This window comes from Hemiscyllium ocellatum, chromosome 7 (genome assembly GCF_020745735.1).
Source record: "Hemiscyllium ocellatum isolate sHemOce1 chromosome 7, sHemOce1.pat.X.cur, whole genome shotgun sequence".
Taxonomy (NCBI): Eukaryota; Metazoa; Chordata; class Chondrichthyes; order Orectolobiformes; family Hemiscylliidae; genus Hemiscyllium; species Hemiscyllium ocellatum.
Window position 1 is genome coordinate 105,909,141 of NC_083407.1, and position 14,792 is coordinate 105,923,932.

The 14,792-nt window shown below is 44.1% G+C and overlaps 1 protein-coding gene across 3 annotated transcripts in view; it reads left to right on the forward strand.

Annotated features, from left to right (window-relative positions):
- Positions 1 to 14,792, forward strand: part of LOC132817259 (partitioning defective 3 homolog B-like) — a 993,739-nt gene that overhangs the window by 456,530 nt on the left and 522,417 nt on the right. For all 3 annotated transcript variants that reach the window (XM_060827625.1, XM_060827628.1, XM_060827626.1), the window contains 2 exons: positions 2,259 to 2,626; positions 6,961 to 7,100. In XM_060827625.1, the coding sequence (XP_060683608.1) occupies positions 2,259 to 2,626; positions 6,961 to 7,100 (508 nt within the window). The remainder of the gene's footprint in view (positions 1 to 2,258; positions 2,627 to 6,960; positions 7,101 to 14,792) is intronic.

Genomic DNA, 14,792 nt, shown 5'->3' on the forward strand with positions numbered 1-14,792 from the left:
GCAAACTCCACACAGGCAGTCGCCTGAGGCTGGAATCGAACCCAGGTCCCTGGTGCGGTGAGGCAGCAGTGCTGACCACTATGCCACCGTGCAGAAGGCCATTCAGCTCCTTGAGCTCACACTGCTGTTCAGTGGAATCATGGCTGATTTTATTCCGGCCTCATTCCACTTTCCTATTTAGCTCAACTGCTGTTTTACTCTCTTGTTTTCCTTGCGAGCTGTGACTGCGTATGAGTTCTCTCAAATCTTCAGGGTTTTGAACCAAAATAGCAGTTGGGAGGATGTAAAACTTATGACATCATCTTTGGTGTTTTTGATGGGTGAGAATTAGACAATGTATTCTCAAAAATTGTCTCTGGATTTGTCAACATGGATTTTGGCGTGGTTGATTTGACATCTTCAACAGAAAACAAAAACTGAACATGTCTCTTCCAAACTCAATTAACAATTCTCTTTTCATCTCCTCACGTATGCATCAAGCCACCCTTTAAATGGAGTTGTGCTTTCCTTTGTTATGTCACCACATTTTTCCATCAGATATGTCAGTCAATTCAGTTCCCTCAGTTGTTTGTGCCATTCAATTAGATCATGATTGTCCTGTACCTAAACTCTGTTTACTCAGCTTGCTTCTGTGACCATAGATTCCTACGCAAGGCCAGTGTTTTCAATCATTTTCAGTTTTGACGTTTTTCACCCTGTCCTTGACTATTTTTTTATTTCTGAGAGAAAGTGGGGACTGAGGATGCTGGAGGTCTGAGTCAAAAAGTATGGTGCTGGAATAGCGCAGCAGGTCAGGCAGCATCCGAGGGACAGGATAATTGACGCGTCAGGCATAAATCCTTCATGAGGAAGGACTTTTTGAATTCTACCATTTTCTGTGTGAAAGTGCTACCTAAATTCATCCCTGAAAGGCCAGTTTTTTTGAAGGTGATGCTCCTTTGTTCTGAGACTTGCACCCAAAGATCATTACTCCTACCTATTAACTCATATAATCATCTTGAAGACTTCCTTTGGGGCATGCGAGCCAGGTCAGTGCAGCCTTTTGTCCCATTAGGCGAGCAGCGATGCAGTCATAATGTAACTTGAATAACAATACAGAGATTATTTGAAGAGTGGCTTCAAGTCCCACATGTGAAGCTGGAGAGTTAATCTGGTATTGAAAGATCTTCAGTTGTTGTAGAAACCCATCTGGTTCACTTTTAGGGGAGGAATTCTACCACTCTTTCCTGAACTGGTTTTCATGTGACTCTGATTCCTGATGAAGGGCTTATGCCCAAAACATCGATTCTCCTGCTTCTCAGATGCTGCCTGACTGACTGTGCTTTTCCAGCACCACACTCTCAACTCCAGTTCCACGGTAATGTGGCCGATTCTTAACTATCCTCTAAGATTGCCCCTCAGCAAGCCACTGAGTTCACTTGAGAATGGGCAACAAATGCTGACTTTTGGCAGTTGCACCCACACCTCCTGAAAGAGTAGGTAACAACTTAACCATTTTAGCTCACATTATCAATCAGATGTGTAGAAAGAAATTTCAAATTCTGTTGCCTTGCTTCAGTAGTACACTTGAGTGATGGCACAGCCTGGACCTGTGTTCAGCAATCTCAGGCTGTTGTACTTCATGTTTCAACTCTGCCATAAAAGTTGGTCCCAAAGCCAGCAATGATGTGCTCTTTGTTAGGAAGGGCTAAAAACTGTACAGGACAAACCACTAGGTCAGCACGGTGGCACAATGGTCAGCACTGCTGCTTCACAGTACCTAGGACCCGGGTCTAATTCCAGCCTTGGGTGACTCCATGGAGTTTGCATGTTCTCCCTGTGTCTGCATGGGTTTCCTCCAGGTTTCCTCCCATAGTCCAAAGAAGTGCAGGTTGGTTGGATTGGCCATGCTAAAAATTGCACCATAGTGCAGGTTAAGTGAGTTAGCCATGGTAAAAAAAAACCCATGCAGGGATGGAGTGGGGGCTTTGAGTTTGCGTGGATGCTCTTCGGAGATTTAATGCAGACCCGATGAGCTCAATGGCCTCTTTTCCTTTGTTGTAAGTATTCCATGATTCTACTGAATGCTGCTTTTGTGCACTTTGTAGCAATTGGCTCATAGCTAAGATGAAAGACTGCTCAGCCCCTTTTGAATGTAATTTCTGTCTGGGTGGTGCGAGGTGTGGAGAGGGCATCGACATCATGGGGCATTTCCATTTTGTTTGAGCCTCAGGCCTCAATGACGCAGTGTAACTTCAAAATCCTGTTTTGAATTTCAGAGCACAAGAGGTTTTTCGTAATGCCATGCAGCTGCCTACTGTCCAGCTCCAGATAATTCCAAGTTATAACAGGGATCGCTATGAAAAGTCTGTAATTGGACCCCTCACTGCTCACAGCCATGAAGACGATTCCAAAGCCATGGTTCCACCTCTGTTGCGGTCAAAGCCCTCCAGCAAACCAACAGACTTGGTTTATCCCAGTAGCCCAGAGAGCAACTCACCCTTGATTTCAACACAGATCAGCAGCCCCAAGCACTCGAGGAGTAACAGTCACTCAATAGTGTCAAAGAAAACATCTTCGCCAACACCCTTTGGGGGAGTTGCGACCAAGAAACAAGGAAAAAAGATCAAAATTGATTTGAGAAAAGGTATTTTTTTTGTGTGTGTTTATGACGCAGTTGGACGTGCATTGTTTTAATTTTGGCAAACACGGCAGTCAATTTATGCATAGCAAACCTTACAAACGGCATGTATCTCATGTCGATTAAGGGATGAATATTGACCCTGACCTTTTACACCTATCTGCAAAGTAAGTCAGGGTCTCAGTTAACATTTCATCCAAAAGCTGCACACCCCACAGTGTAGTACTCCTTCACTGCTGCTCTGGAATGCCAACCTCGATCTTACATTCATGTCTCTGGACATGGACTTGACCCCTCAACCATCAAGGGTGAAATGCATTTTGTTGTGGATTCACTCCTAACCCAATCTCATTAAATGTTGTGACGGAGCAACTGTAGATATTTTTGATCAACCTGTTCCAACAAAAGGAAGGCTGGGACTTCTTTCACTGAAGCATAGGATGTTGAGATACGACCTTAGAAAATAATGAGGGGTATAGGTAGGGTTAATGGTAGTTGTCCTAACCCTGGGATGGGGGATTTCAAGACTAGGGGGCACATTTTTCAAGGTGAGAGAAGAGAGATTTGAAAAAAATATGAAGGGCAAATTTTTTACACAGAGTGTGGTTCACATGTGGAATATACCTCCTGGGGAAGTAGTGGATGTGAGTAGAATTACAACGTTTATAAGACATTTGGGTTACTACGTGAATAGGAAAGGTTTGGAGGGCGATGGGCTAGGAGCAGGCAGGTGGGACTAGTTTAGTTTGGGATTATGTTTTAGCATGGACTGGTTAGACTGAAAAGTCTGTTTACATTCTTTTTGGCTGTATGACTTGATGTTATGATATATATATGGAGCAGGTGGGACTTGAACCTAAGCGTTCTGGCCCAGAAGTGGGGATGCTACCACTGTGCTCAGGAGCATCAAGGTGCAGCTGTATACTTAACCAAGACTCCAAGATTGCCTTTGGTTCCTGTGCATCTTTTCAAAGATGTGAAATGAATGTTCAACAGGATTACTTCTGCAGTAAAATGCAGTCAGTGGGGACCAGTTTATAATACAAATTATGTGAGCAAGATCAATTATAACCGCTTATAATGGTCTGGTCTGCAGAATGGAAGGGCAACTGCCACAGTGATTTAGCTAGACATTTGTAGTGTGTATATATAAAGATTTCCTATGCCTCTGCTCACTGTATTGAGTGCACACCTTTATAGTTTGCAGGGTATACTGAACTACGTATGACAAGTAAAGTGTTACACAAAATATGTTTAATACAGATTGCACATAATGGGCAGGACTTTACACAAGTATTAGGGTCAGATTTCTGAAGTTTGCTTTCTAAACATCCCATTCTGTCTATCACCTTGCCTCTTTGAATTACCTACATCATAATTCCTCCATACACCTTCTCATAGCAAAGATTGTATCTTTCACATATTTTAAACTCTCCTTTATCTTGTGATTTCTAACTGATGTCTGCTATCACCTGCGCCCTCCAACTTCCACTTACTCTCGTATGCCTTTACTCTTTGTCTCCCTATCTATCTGTTTCTTCTTTGGTGCCAGTTTATTGGTCTCAGTCTTACCTCTCTGCCCTCTTTGCCCAGTCTCCTTCTCAGAGAGCGTCTCATCCTTTGCCCTTCTCTATTTCTTCCATGCAATATTGTTAATTTAAAAAGATGCATGTGCGCACACAAGTGTGTCTCAGTCTTCAATTGAGCAATCTGCTTCTGTTTCTCCTCTAACAATAAGTTGCCAAAAAGAGGTCATTTGGCAGAGACTGGCAGTAGCAGCTCAGCTTCAGAAGAGGTAGTTATGGAGACTGCAGAAAAAGTGGGAAAGAAAGAGCCATGAGATAGGCAAAACTAAATGGTGTATTTGATGGCAGGTCCTTGACTAAGTAGGCGTAGATAGTGGAGATAGGAAAGGCACAGAAATGTGGCAGAATGGGGCAGGAAGAACAATAAAAAGTGGGTGAGTTTGCTAAATCTGGAGGGGCAGCAGAGTTAGAGTACTGCTGCTGAAATTGGGGGGGGGGGGGGAAGAAGGAATGGGCCATAAATCCTGTCCAATGGTACAGCGAGAGCATGTGAAAAGTGATGGACGGCACAAAGGCAGCAGAGCACCTTATTTCTAAGAAATAAAAAGTCAAATGTCTTGTTTTACAAGGGGAGACTCCCCATGTAGGATTCATGTAGGTAGCAGTACTGACAGTGTTTTGAATGTGGGCACAGTTAATAAAAGGGTGTTTCATGTGACTTATTGAATGATGTTACACTTTTTACTAGCACATTTTGGCATCAAAAGCTCGTGTGTACAAAACTAACTTGAGGAATTTAGCATGAAATTTACATTTTGACGTATTCTTGAATTATTGAGAGTGTTGCATGTCAGCGATGCCATTTCTTTGAACAAGGCATGAGACTGAAGTCCCGTAAGCACTGTTGGGTAAACATCAAAGATCCCACAGTACTGATTTTGAAAAGAGCGGGGAGATATCCCCAGTGACCTGGCTGATATTAATCCTTCAATCAACAGTGATTTAAAAAGAATATCTGGTTATTAACACATGTTGTATGCAAATTAGATGCCAACTTCCCTTTCACGGAAGGCGACTTCCATGACTATGTTTAAAAGAACTTCCAAGCCAGCAAAGTGCTGAGGGTGACCTCAGGTTGTAAAAGGTGCTATTGAAATGTAAGCCTTTCCTTCCTTCATTTGGCACCATCTCATGTGTACCATATGATATTATGAAAGTAACACAAGAAGAATACAACAAAAATACTCCAGAATTTTTCACATGTGGTCCAGATGAGTATAAATGTAAGATCCCAGAGTCAAAAGCAGCATGCTGATACTGACTTTTATGACATGTACGATTACAAATTTATTTTGTGAACTGTTAAGATGAAAAAGATTATCTTTAAAACTAAATTTCACTGTTGTAGCAAGAAAGACACTGAAGTGTTCAGTCATTAAAATGCAAACACTTGACATTATATGGAAAATGAACTGAGAGCTGCTACGGAAACAAATGTTTTTCTTAAATGAACATTTCCTATTATCTAGATGCCCATTAACTGGAGTGTACTGGGCATTGGAAATCAATTGGGGCCTGAGAAAATGTCCCCTTTGGAAATGAACATTCTCATTAACTGTTTTCAGCTGTCACTTCCCTCCATAGCACGGGATCAGCATTTTCTTCATGTGCAGATACATGAGTATGACAAAGATTGCTCATTATCTCAACTCTGTGTCATAATACATTTGTTCATATAACGTTTCAAAGCACAAAGTCATTTCTTGATACTCACTATATAATGCATACATTGTTCAACTTTAACCTCACTTTGTGGAGCTATACAATGAGAACTTGGGGTGACTTGCCCTAGGAACACCAAAATGTTGTCACCTGCTGTGGGGTGTGCTGCAGCAGACACCGAACTGGTGAAGGCGTTGGAAGCAGAGTGAGCATCCGTGAGAAGCCTGCAAAGCAGGGACTTCATGGAATCAGCCAGCGAATAATGCTGATTTGAACACCAGTAATAACCATTCTGAAGCATAATGCTGCAGCTAATGCGCCCTCTTAACCTCTCACTGCTGAACACACGTTCAGCAGAAGGAAAGACCCTGCACCAACCTTTATTAAAGGTTCATCAGCTACTTACAGGTTAGTTGCTGGTTGATTCTTCTGCAAGTGATTAGTGCTTTAGCTGGTGAAGATGTTTTGGTCTAACATATAGAATGCCCTAAATACCTCCTGGCGCACTGAGACATTTTGATTTCACTAACCACAACATGCTTCTTTTGTGCTACCTATGGTCTACTTATTATTAAGGCTCCTTCATGGCAATCCCTCTGATTTTTGCTCCTTTTATGTGGACCTACAAGGTCCAACTAGAAGCAGCAGTTTCCTGAAGGGGATGTGGAGGAGTCTACGTGGTATGTAAGGAACCTGCAACAGCCGTGGAAGTTAGAGAGTATTGCTGCTTGTTGCCATGCTCTATCAAATGCTGCCTTGATATTAAGGATAGTAACTCTCAGCTAGCGTTAAAGAAAAGCAAAAGCAAAGAATTGCAAACCCTGGAAATCAGAAACAAGATCAGAAATTGCTGGAAAAAAGTCAGCAGGTCTGGCAGCATCTGTGCAGAGAAAGTAGAGCTAAGAGCTTTCTCTCCACTTATGCTGCCAGAGGTTTTTCAGCAATTTCTGATTTTGTTAACTCTTATCCAGCCTCCTTTGTGCTAAGAGGAGTGGTGTAATTGATTGTAAATTTATAATAAAATTTTAATGCTTTTCATGATCAATAAATATTTTGTCCAGTGATTTTTCCATGATTTCTTCTAATACCCAGGTCCGGAAGGTCTTGGTTTCACAGTAGTTACCAGAGAGTCATCTGTCCATGGACCCGGTCCCATATTGGTGAAAAATATTCTGCAAAGAGGAGCAGCAGTAAAAGATGGCAGACTGCAGTCAGGAGACAGAATTCTGGAGGTAAAAAATACATCTGTTTCTGCATGATGAAAGCAAGATCCGGACGACAGAATCTATGTTCCACTAACCAGCTACACAGATTTATTGATCTGTCCTTTCTTAATGCAGAATTTATGATGACCCAGAATTATTTGACGTGACATGCCTGTCATGCTACACTTTAGCGATATTAAACACTCGCCTGCTTTTTGTGTTAGATCTTCAAAAACAGCTGTGGCTACTTTGTAGTATTTTGCAGATGATGCAGATTATATTACCGATTTTAATGCCCACTTCTTTGCATCCCCCTTCATGATGTGTCATTCCACTTGACAGCATATCATTGCAACTGACTCTTGCACTGTTCTGAACATACTGTTGTTCACCTTCTCCTGTAGGGAAGTATGCACTCAAAACTCAAATCTTGATCAACTTCTCCCACCCAGTTCAGTTACCCAGTTAAAATACAAAAGCAAAGTCATAGGTTTATTTCACTTCCCAATTTCGATGAGAACTTTTATTAGGGGCGGCATGGTGGCACAGTGGTTAGCACTACTGTGCCACCACTACTTACAGCGCCAGAGACCCGGGTTCAATTCCCGCCTCAGGCAACTGACTGTGTGGAATTTGCACATTTTGCACATTCTCCCCGTGTTTGTGTGGGTTTCCTCTGGGCACTTTGGTTTCCTCCCACAGTCCAAAGATGTGCAGATTAGGTGGATTGGCTCCCTGAGTAAAAGTCCCTTCCAGGAAGGGAACCTTCTTTTCAGCTTTTCTTTCAGATCTCCTCCGGGTGCTCCGGTTTCCTCCCAAAGTCCAAAAATGTGCAGGTTAGGTGAATTGGCCATGCTAAATTGCCCGTAGTGCGAGATGAAGGGGTAAACGTAGGGGAATGGGTCTAGATGGGTTGCTCTTCGGTGGGTCGGTGTAGACTTATTGGACCGAAAGGCCTGTTTCCACATTGTAAGTAGTCCAAAAAAAAGATGTGGATACCATGCTTTTCTGGGCGGCACGGTGGCACAGTGGTTATCACTGTTGCCTCACAGCGCCAGAGACCCGGGTTCAATTCCCACCTCAGGCGTAGAGTGTAGAGTTTGTACATTGTCCCAGTACTCTACTGTGTAGAGTTTGCACATTGTCCCAGTGTCTGTGTGGGTTTCCTCTGAGTGCTCCGGTTTCCTCCCACAGTCCAAAAATGTGCAGGTTAGGTGAATTGGCCATGCTAAATTGCCTGTAGTGTTAGGTGAAGGGGTAAATGTAGGGGAATGGCTCTGGGTGGGTTGCGCTTCAGCGGGTCAGTGTGGACTAGTTGGGCCGAAGGGCCTGTTTCCACACTGTAAGTAATCTAATCAGAGGTTTGGAGATGGGGTAAGAAAGGCTTCTTGTCTGACAGACAAGAATCATTCACTTGGACATCGAAGAGTTTATTGAATTTCCAACCAGCTCCAGTATGAAAATTAGACAACCAATAGGAACTGAGTGGGTGGGCATTTTAGAGACAAAAGCTCACAGAATGAACTCATGGGCTGAATTTTAGTAGATATTGGCTAAGTGTCAATTTCGGGCAGTTTCAGGAACGGCCTGTCTGAGAGCCCCAAATGAGTTTTATCATGCTATTTTCTTCAATTTGCCTCGTTAACTGTGCACCATACCTTTAGGGTGCTCCCTTCATGCAGTCTTCCCTCATGCCAGCAGTGGAAATAATCGCCAATGCCAGGACTTCAGGATTCCTGTTTCCAGCGTCATTATTAAAACCCCACCCCGTGCACCAGATCAGCTAGGAGCTGCTCTTCATAGTGCATACAAAGGGAGGGGAACAAAAAAAATCACTCCTGAGAGCGCATAGGTGACATTTTGTTACAAATACAAGTGCATGCTGATAAATGTATTGCCCTTTAAGAATGGATTACCTACAGGTAAAGTTCACAGGTTACCCATCTCTCACTACATTCTATCTGAGAACCCTGCACTTGCTTCACTTCCTTTCATGTGAAACGTCCCAACTGATGGATGTGCAGAAGGTCCAGGAGGCCCACGGTATTTTGTCCTTGTTGTAATTTCCTCCAGATGAGTGAGGTGCAGTGTTGCCGCAGACTGAGGGTGTCCCAGGACACTGTCACCGAAAAGTGGGACTGTTTAGCAGCTGTTGGAGGTCGCTATTGGTCCTGCGCTCGCCGGAGCACCAGTTCCTCCCTAATTTCTCTCTGCCTTTTTTGCATCGTAGCAACCCCTGTTGCAGCTGAATCCATCAAACATATTTGTAAAGAATCTGTGCGGGGAGTATAAGTAACTTGTGTTTTCAGCAGTCACTCACAGCTGCTGGTTTAAGATGCTTTACTGTATAATGGGAGGGATCTGACACGGAGGGCCAAAGGAATGTTTGCACATGGACCTTTGACATAGGGACCTTATTCTGATGTATGCAGTACAAGTCATGTTACACAAATTCAACATGAGATTGTAAGTGTGGTGGGATTACAGATGCCTTGTCTTTTCACTGCAACATCACCCAAGAAAGGCAGCTTTAAATTTAAGAGCATGTTGGTGAATATTTCAAGTTCAAGATGGGAAGAGAAATCACCTCCATGCCCCTGTGCAGCCTATGAGACCTTGCATTGCCCTTGTTAATTGTGACCTGGAAGTAGCTGTTTTAAGGTCACCTGTGATGACCATCTCCAATCTGCAATGGTCAGTAAAGTGGTCGAGATTGTGCTTGTGACCATGATATGTATCCCACACATTTGGATGCTCCATCCATTTCACATGCAGGGTGCTGTGATTATCGATGTCTTCAAGCTGCACATTGCAAGTGCATGATTAATTCAATTAGCCCTTGAAGGACCTCGCAGGCAAAGCCTACTCCCCCAGTCAAAACAAAATGGTCCAAGTCCAGTCCCAGTCATGATAAACAAGCCCCCCACCACCAACACCACCACACACATACACTGAACCTCCATGTTCCTTTTACCCTTAACACTCCATGATGAGGCCATCAGTGCTGAGCTTTAGCATGTTCCAAAACCAATCTTTGAACGATGACTTCATTTCCCAACATTTCTGCCAAGCCCCAAGCCTGCAACGTAGTTATGCCAATTATTGTGCAGCATTGTCTCCTCATCAAAGCCAGGGTGGTTGTGGCTATCAGTCACTCCTCCTCTCCCCATATGCCAAGTCCTCCAATACACCAGCGTCTCCCATCTTTTTATGCTGTGTCTTCCCCATCCCAATTGTCGTCCCCGTTGCATTCTAGCATGCTCCCTCCAATCCTTAGATATGACTTCCCAACTCCCCTACCATAGCAGTGGGAGAACAAGACAATATTTCTCAATGAGGTGAGATCAGATGCTATTAGGTACAAATAGGCCTCGCACAACTCAATAATAAGATTGTTAAAAATTTATTCATGGGAGGTTGGCATTGCTGGCTAGGCTGGCATCTATTGCCCTGATGGCAATGAAGAGTCAGTCATCTTGCTGTGGGTCTGGAGTTGCGTGTTGGCTAGACAAGTTAAGGACAGCAGTTTCCTTCCCTGAAGGGCATTAGTGAACCAGATGGGTTTTCCTGAGAATTGACAACAGTTTCAGTGTCAGCTTCTTAATTCCAGGGAGACAGCAACCGGATAACAACAGGAACTCCAAGCTCTCAGATAATTAAAATAAGCACACATGACTTGGACATGTTCATTTTGTCAGCAACTGGGGGCTCTGCTTGGGGGCTCTTCTTTCTCACCCCTCCTCTCTCTTGTACTCTGCCCCAATCCGTTTTCCCTGTTTGGTCCCCCCTTCTCTCACTTAGAATCATTGAATGCCTACAGAGCAGAAAGAGGCTATTCTGCCCATGTCATCCAGACCACCAGATCACCACACCCCCCCCCCCCTCCCAGATCCATGTAACCACACATTTGTTGTGGCTGATCCATCTAACCTGGACAACTTTGGGTGTGGGAGGTAACCGGAGCACTGGGAGGAAACCCACAGAGACACGGGGAGAATGTGAAAACTCCATACAGTCACCCAAGGGATTTCTGGTTCTATGAGGCAGCAGTGCTAACCACTGAGCTGCTGGGCCACCGTTTTGTTCCCCTCTTCTCTCCTTGATCTAACATACCCCACCCCAATCTTTAGTCTCTTCCCCTTCAGTCTTTCAACCCCTGCTTCTATTTTTCATTGCCCCTCCTCTTTCTCTGTTTTGCTCCTCCTTTTCTCTATTTCCTCCCTCTCTCTCATCCCCCTTCTGTCTTTCGTGCCCCCATTTTCCCTTTCTTTTACCCTACTCCTCTCTTCTCACCCCTTCTCCTCTCGTTCACTTTTAGCTTCTCTCTCTCCATAATTCTGTCTTCTGCCTCATTCCCTCTCATAGCTTATTTTCTCTTTCCATTCTCTCTCTCTCTCTCTCACTGCTCCATCTCCTACATATTGTACAAAACCTGAGAAATCTTTGCCCTGTTCACAGTGGGTTGACCACCCAAGTGTGAAAAGAGATATATTTTCCTTATTGTGTCTGTACAAGGTTTTGCCAAGTGCTGTGGCTGGATCTAACAATTGCCTTTTTCATCTTAACTCTGGGCGGCACGGTGGCTCAGTGGTTAGCACTGCTGCCTCACAGCCCCAGGTAGTCGCGTTCAATCCCAGCCTCAGGTGACTGGCTGTGGGGAGTTTGCACATTCTCCCTGTGTCTGCATGGGTTTCCTCTGGATGCTCCAGTTTCCTCCCATGGTCCATAGAAGTGCATGCTAGGTGAATTGCCCATAATGTTCAGGGATGTGTGGGTTAGGTGCATTAGTCAGGGGAAATGCAGAGCAGTTGGGTAGGGGAATGGATTTGGGAGGGTTACTCTTCAGAAGGGTTGGTGAGGACATTTTGGGTCGAAGTGCCTGCTTCCTTATTGCAGGGAGTCTGTGATTCGTCTATGAGATTAACAACTAATCATTGATCCAGCAGCTGAATCTTTAATAGTGGCTATTTCATTCTGCTTGAGATAACTTCATGTTTCCTTCTCTGATGAGTGTAACGATCATATGTAATGAATCTTATTTCCTGTAGCACGAGTGCAGAGCTTAAAACTGACCCTAATTCATTGCTAACTAACAATCTCATTCAGTGAGGTTACAAGGGTGATTGGTGTGGGAAGTGGAAATGTAACAAACATTAAGCCATCTTTCATTAATTTTGGGTGGGTCGCATCGAGGATACTGTCAGGTCATATTACGCTCTGCCAAAACCACATACTGCTGCTGGATAATCCTAATGAGCAAACTTTGTGCTGAACTCAATTGTCTCCTTAAACTCTTCTCCCTTGCCCTCTTCACTTCCAACAATGAACGGCAAGAGCCCACAGACTTTGTTGTCATTAAAATTTAGATTATCTGTTCAGATACCTCTGCAACATCTCCCCATATTCCTTCCTGTCTCAGCCGATTGCATCCATAACTTCCTTTGTGCCCTCTAAACTCTTTTCTTTTTTGAAAGCCATTTCCTGCTCTCTTCGCTTTATTCCCTCTAAACAGCTGGCAGACTCCTCAGGTGCCCCCACATTGATTACCAACATCATTTACTCCCATCCTTCGAAAGCTCACCAAACATTTCCTTGTCATTGCAAGCACGTTCGAAATCCTTGCCCTCAATTTTTTTCAGGACAATGGGTAAGTTTCCCACAACTCTGTGTTTGAATCTCTACTGCCAAGTTTTCATCCTTGCCAAAGCAGTGAAGCAGCTCACGGTAGCATCTCAAGTATCAGCCTGTATGGCTGTGACAAGATATTACCCCTCTACCACATCCTTCTTGACCTTACTGCAGCCTTTGTCACAATTCCTCATGCCTTTCATCCCAATAACTTTCCTTTGTTGCTCCTTCAGTGGGATGATACCCATTTAATTCCCCTCTGATTGCATTGGGACCGTGCCAGTGTTTTCTGTTTTTCCCTCCATATTGTTGTTCCAGAGTCTGAAAGTGACCACGTATGCTGATGACCAGCAGCTATATTTCTTGATGTCTTCCCCGAATTAATGCTGCCCAGTATCCTGTTCTGGATGATTTTTGAGGTTCTCTCGGTGAAACGTTTGGGAACATTGCAGCCACCGGTTTTGATCTTGCCCCGGATTCTTATGCATGCCATTGGTCCCATCCTCCTGCTCTGTGTAATGATGGCGAGATGTGCATTTGCTGCTCATCCCTACTTGCGCTTGAGAATTTTGCGGTGAGCTGCCTTCTTGCGCCACTGACATCTGCCTGATGTAGGGACACCTGCAGTGCTGTCAAGAGGATGGATCCAGGATTTTTACCCAATGACAGTGAAGGAAAGGCAAGTGATTTCCAAGTCAGGCAGGTATGTGCCTTGGAAGAGAATAGTAGGTAATGGTGCCACCATACGCCTGCTGTATTTGTCCTTCTGTGTGATAGAGGTTGCTGATGTGTAAGGTGCTGGTGAAACAGGTTTAGTGAGTTGATGCTCCTTGGTAGATGGTGTACTGTGCTATTCTATGAGTCATAGAGCCACAGAGATGTACAGCATGGAAACAGACCCTTCGGTCCAACTCGTCCATGCCGACCAGATATCCCAACCCAATCTTGTCCCACCTGCCAGCACCCAGCCCATATCCCTCCTATTCAAATACTCATCCGGATGCCTTTTAAATGTTGCTATTGTACTAACCTCCACCACTTCCTCTGGCAGCTCATTCCATGCACGTACCACCCTCTGCGTGAAACAATTGCTCCTCATGGGAAAGATATAGCAGAAACCTCTCACCCTAAACCTATGCCATCTAGTTCTGGACTCCCCCACCCCAGTGAAAAGACTTTGTCTATTTATCCTATCCATGCGCCTCATGATTTTATAAACCTCTAAGGTCATCCCTCAGTCTCTGATGCTCCAGTTCAACTCTCCCTACAGCTCAAATCCTCCAACCCTGGCACCATTCTTGTAAACCTTTTCTGAACCCTTTCAAGCTTCACAACATTTTTCCGATAGGAAGGAGACCAGAATTGCACGCGGTATTCCAAAAGTGGCCTAACCAATGTCCTGTACAACTGCAACATGACCTCCCAACTTCTGTACTCAATACCAATAAAGGAAAGCGTTCCAAACGCCGCCTTCACTATCCTATCTACCTGCAACTCCACTTTCAAGGTGCTTTGAACCTGCACTCCAAGATCTCTTTGTTCAGCAACACTCCCTAGGACCTTACCATTAAGTGTATAAGTTCTGCCCTGATTTGCTTTCCCAAAATGCAGCACCTCGCATTTATCTAATTAAACTCCATCTGCCACTTTTCAGCCCAAGTCATTGGTAGAGAGAGAGAGACAGACAGACAGAGGGACAATGTTTCAAGTGATGGATAGGATCCCAATCAAGCAGACTGTTTTTCCTGTATGGCATCATGCTTCTTGATGTTGTTAGAGTTGCATTCATCCAGGTCCAAAGGGAGTTTCCATCATTCTCCTGACTTGTGCCTTATAGATGCTGGACAGACTTTGAGATGTCAGGAGTTGAACTACTCGGTGTAGATTTTCCAATCTCTGAATCTTTTACAGCTATGGTATTTGTGTTTTGGCCATTGTTTTAGGCTGTACCGGATTGTGTCATACCAAGCTTGATTTCTGTTGATCCTTCCCGGAATTTCAGGCCCAAAATCTTCTATTTCCTTTGTCTCATGTGCGTATTTCTCCCTCATGTCCCCATTTCCCCTTCTTCACCCCAACATTAAGAAACAT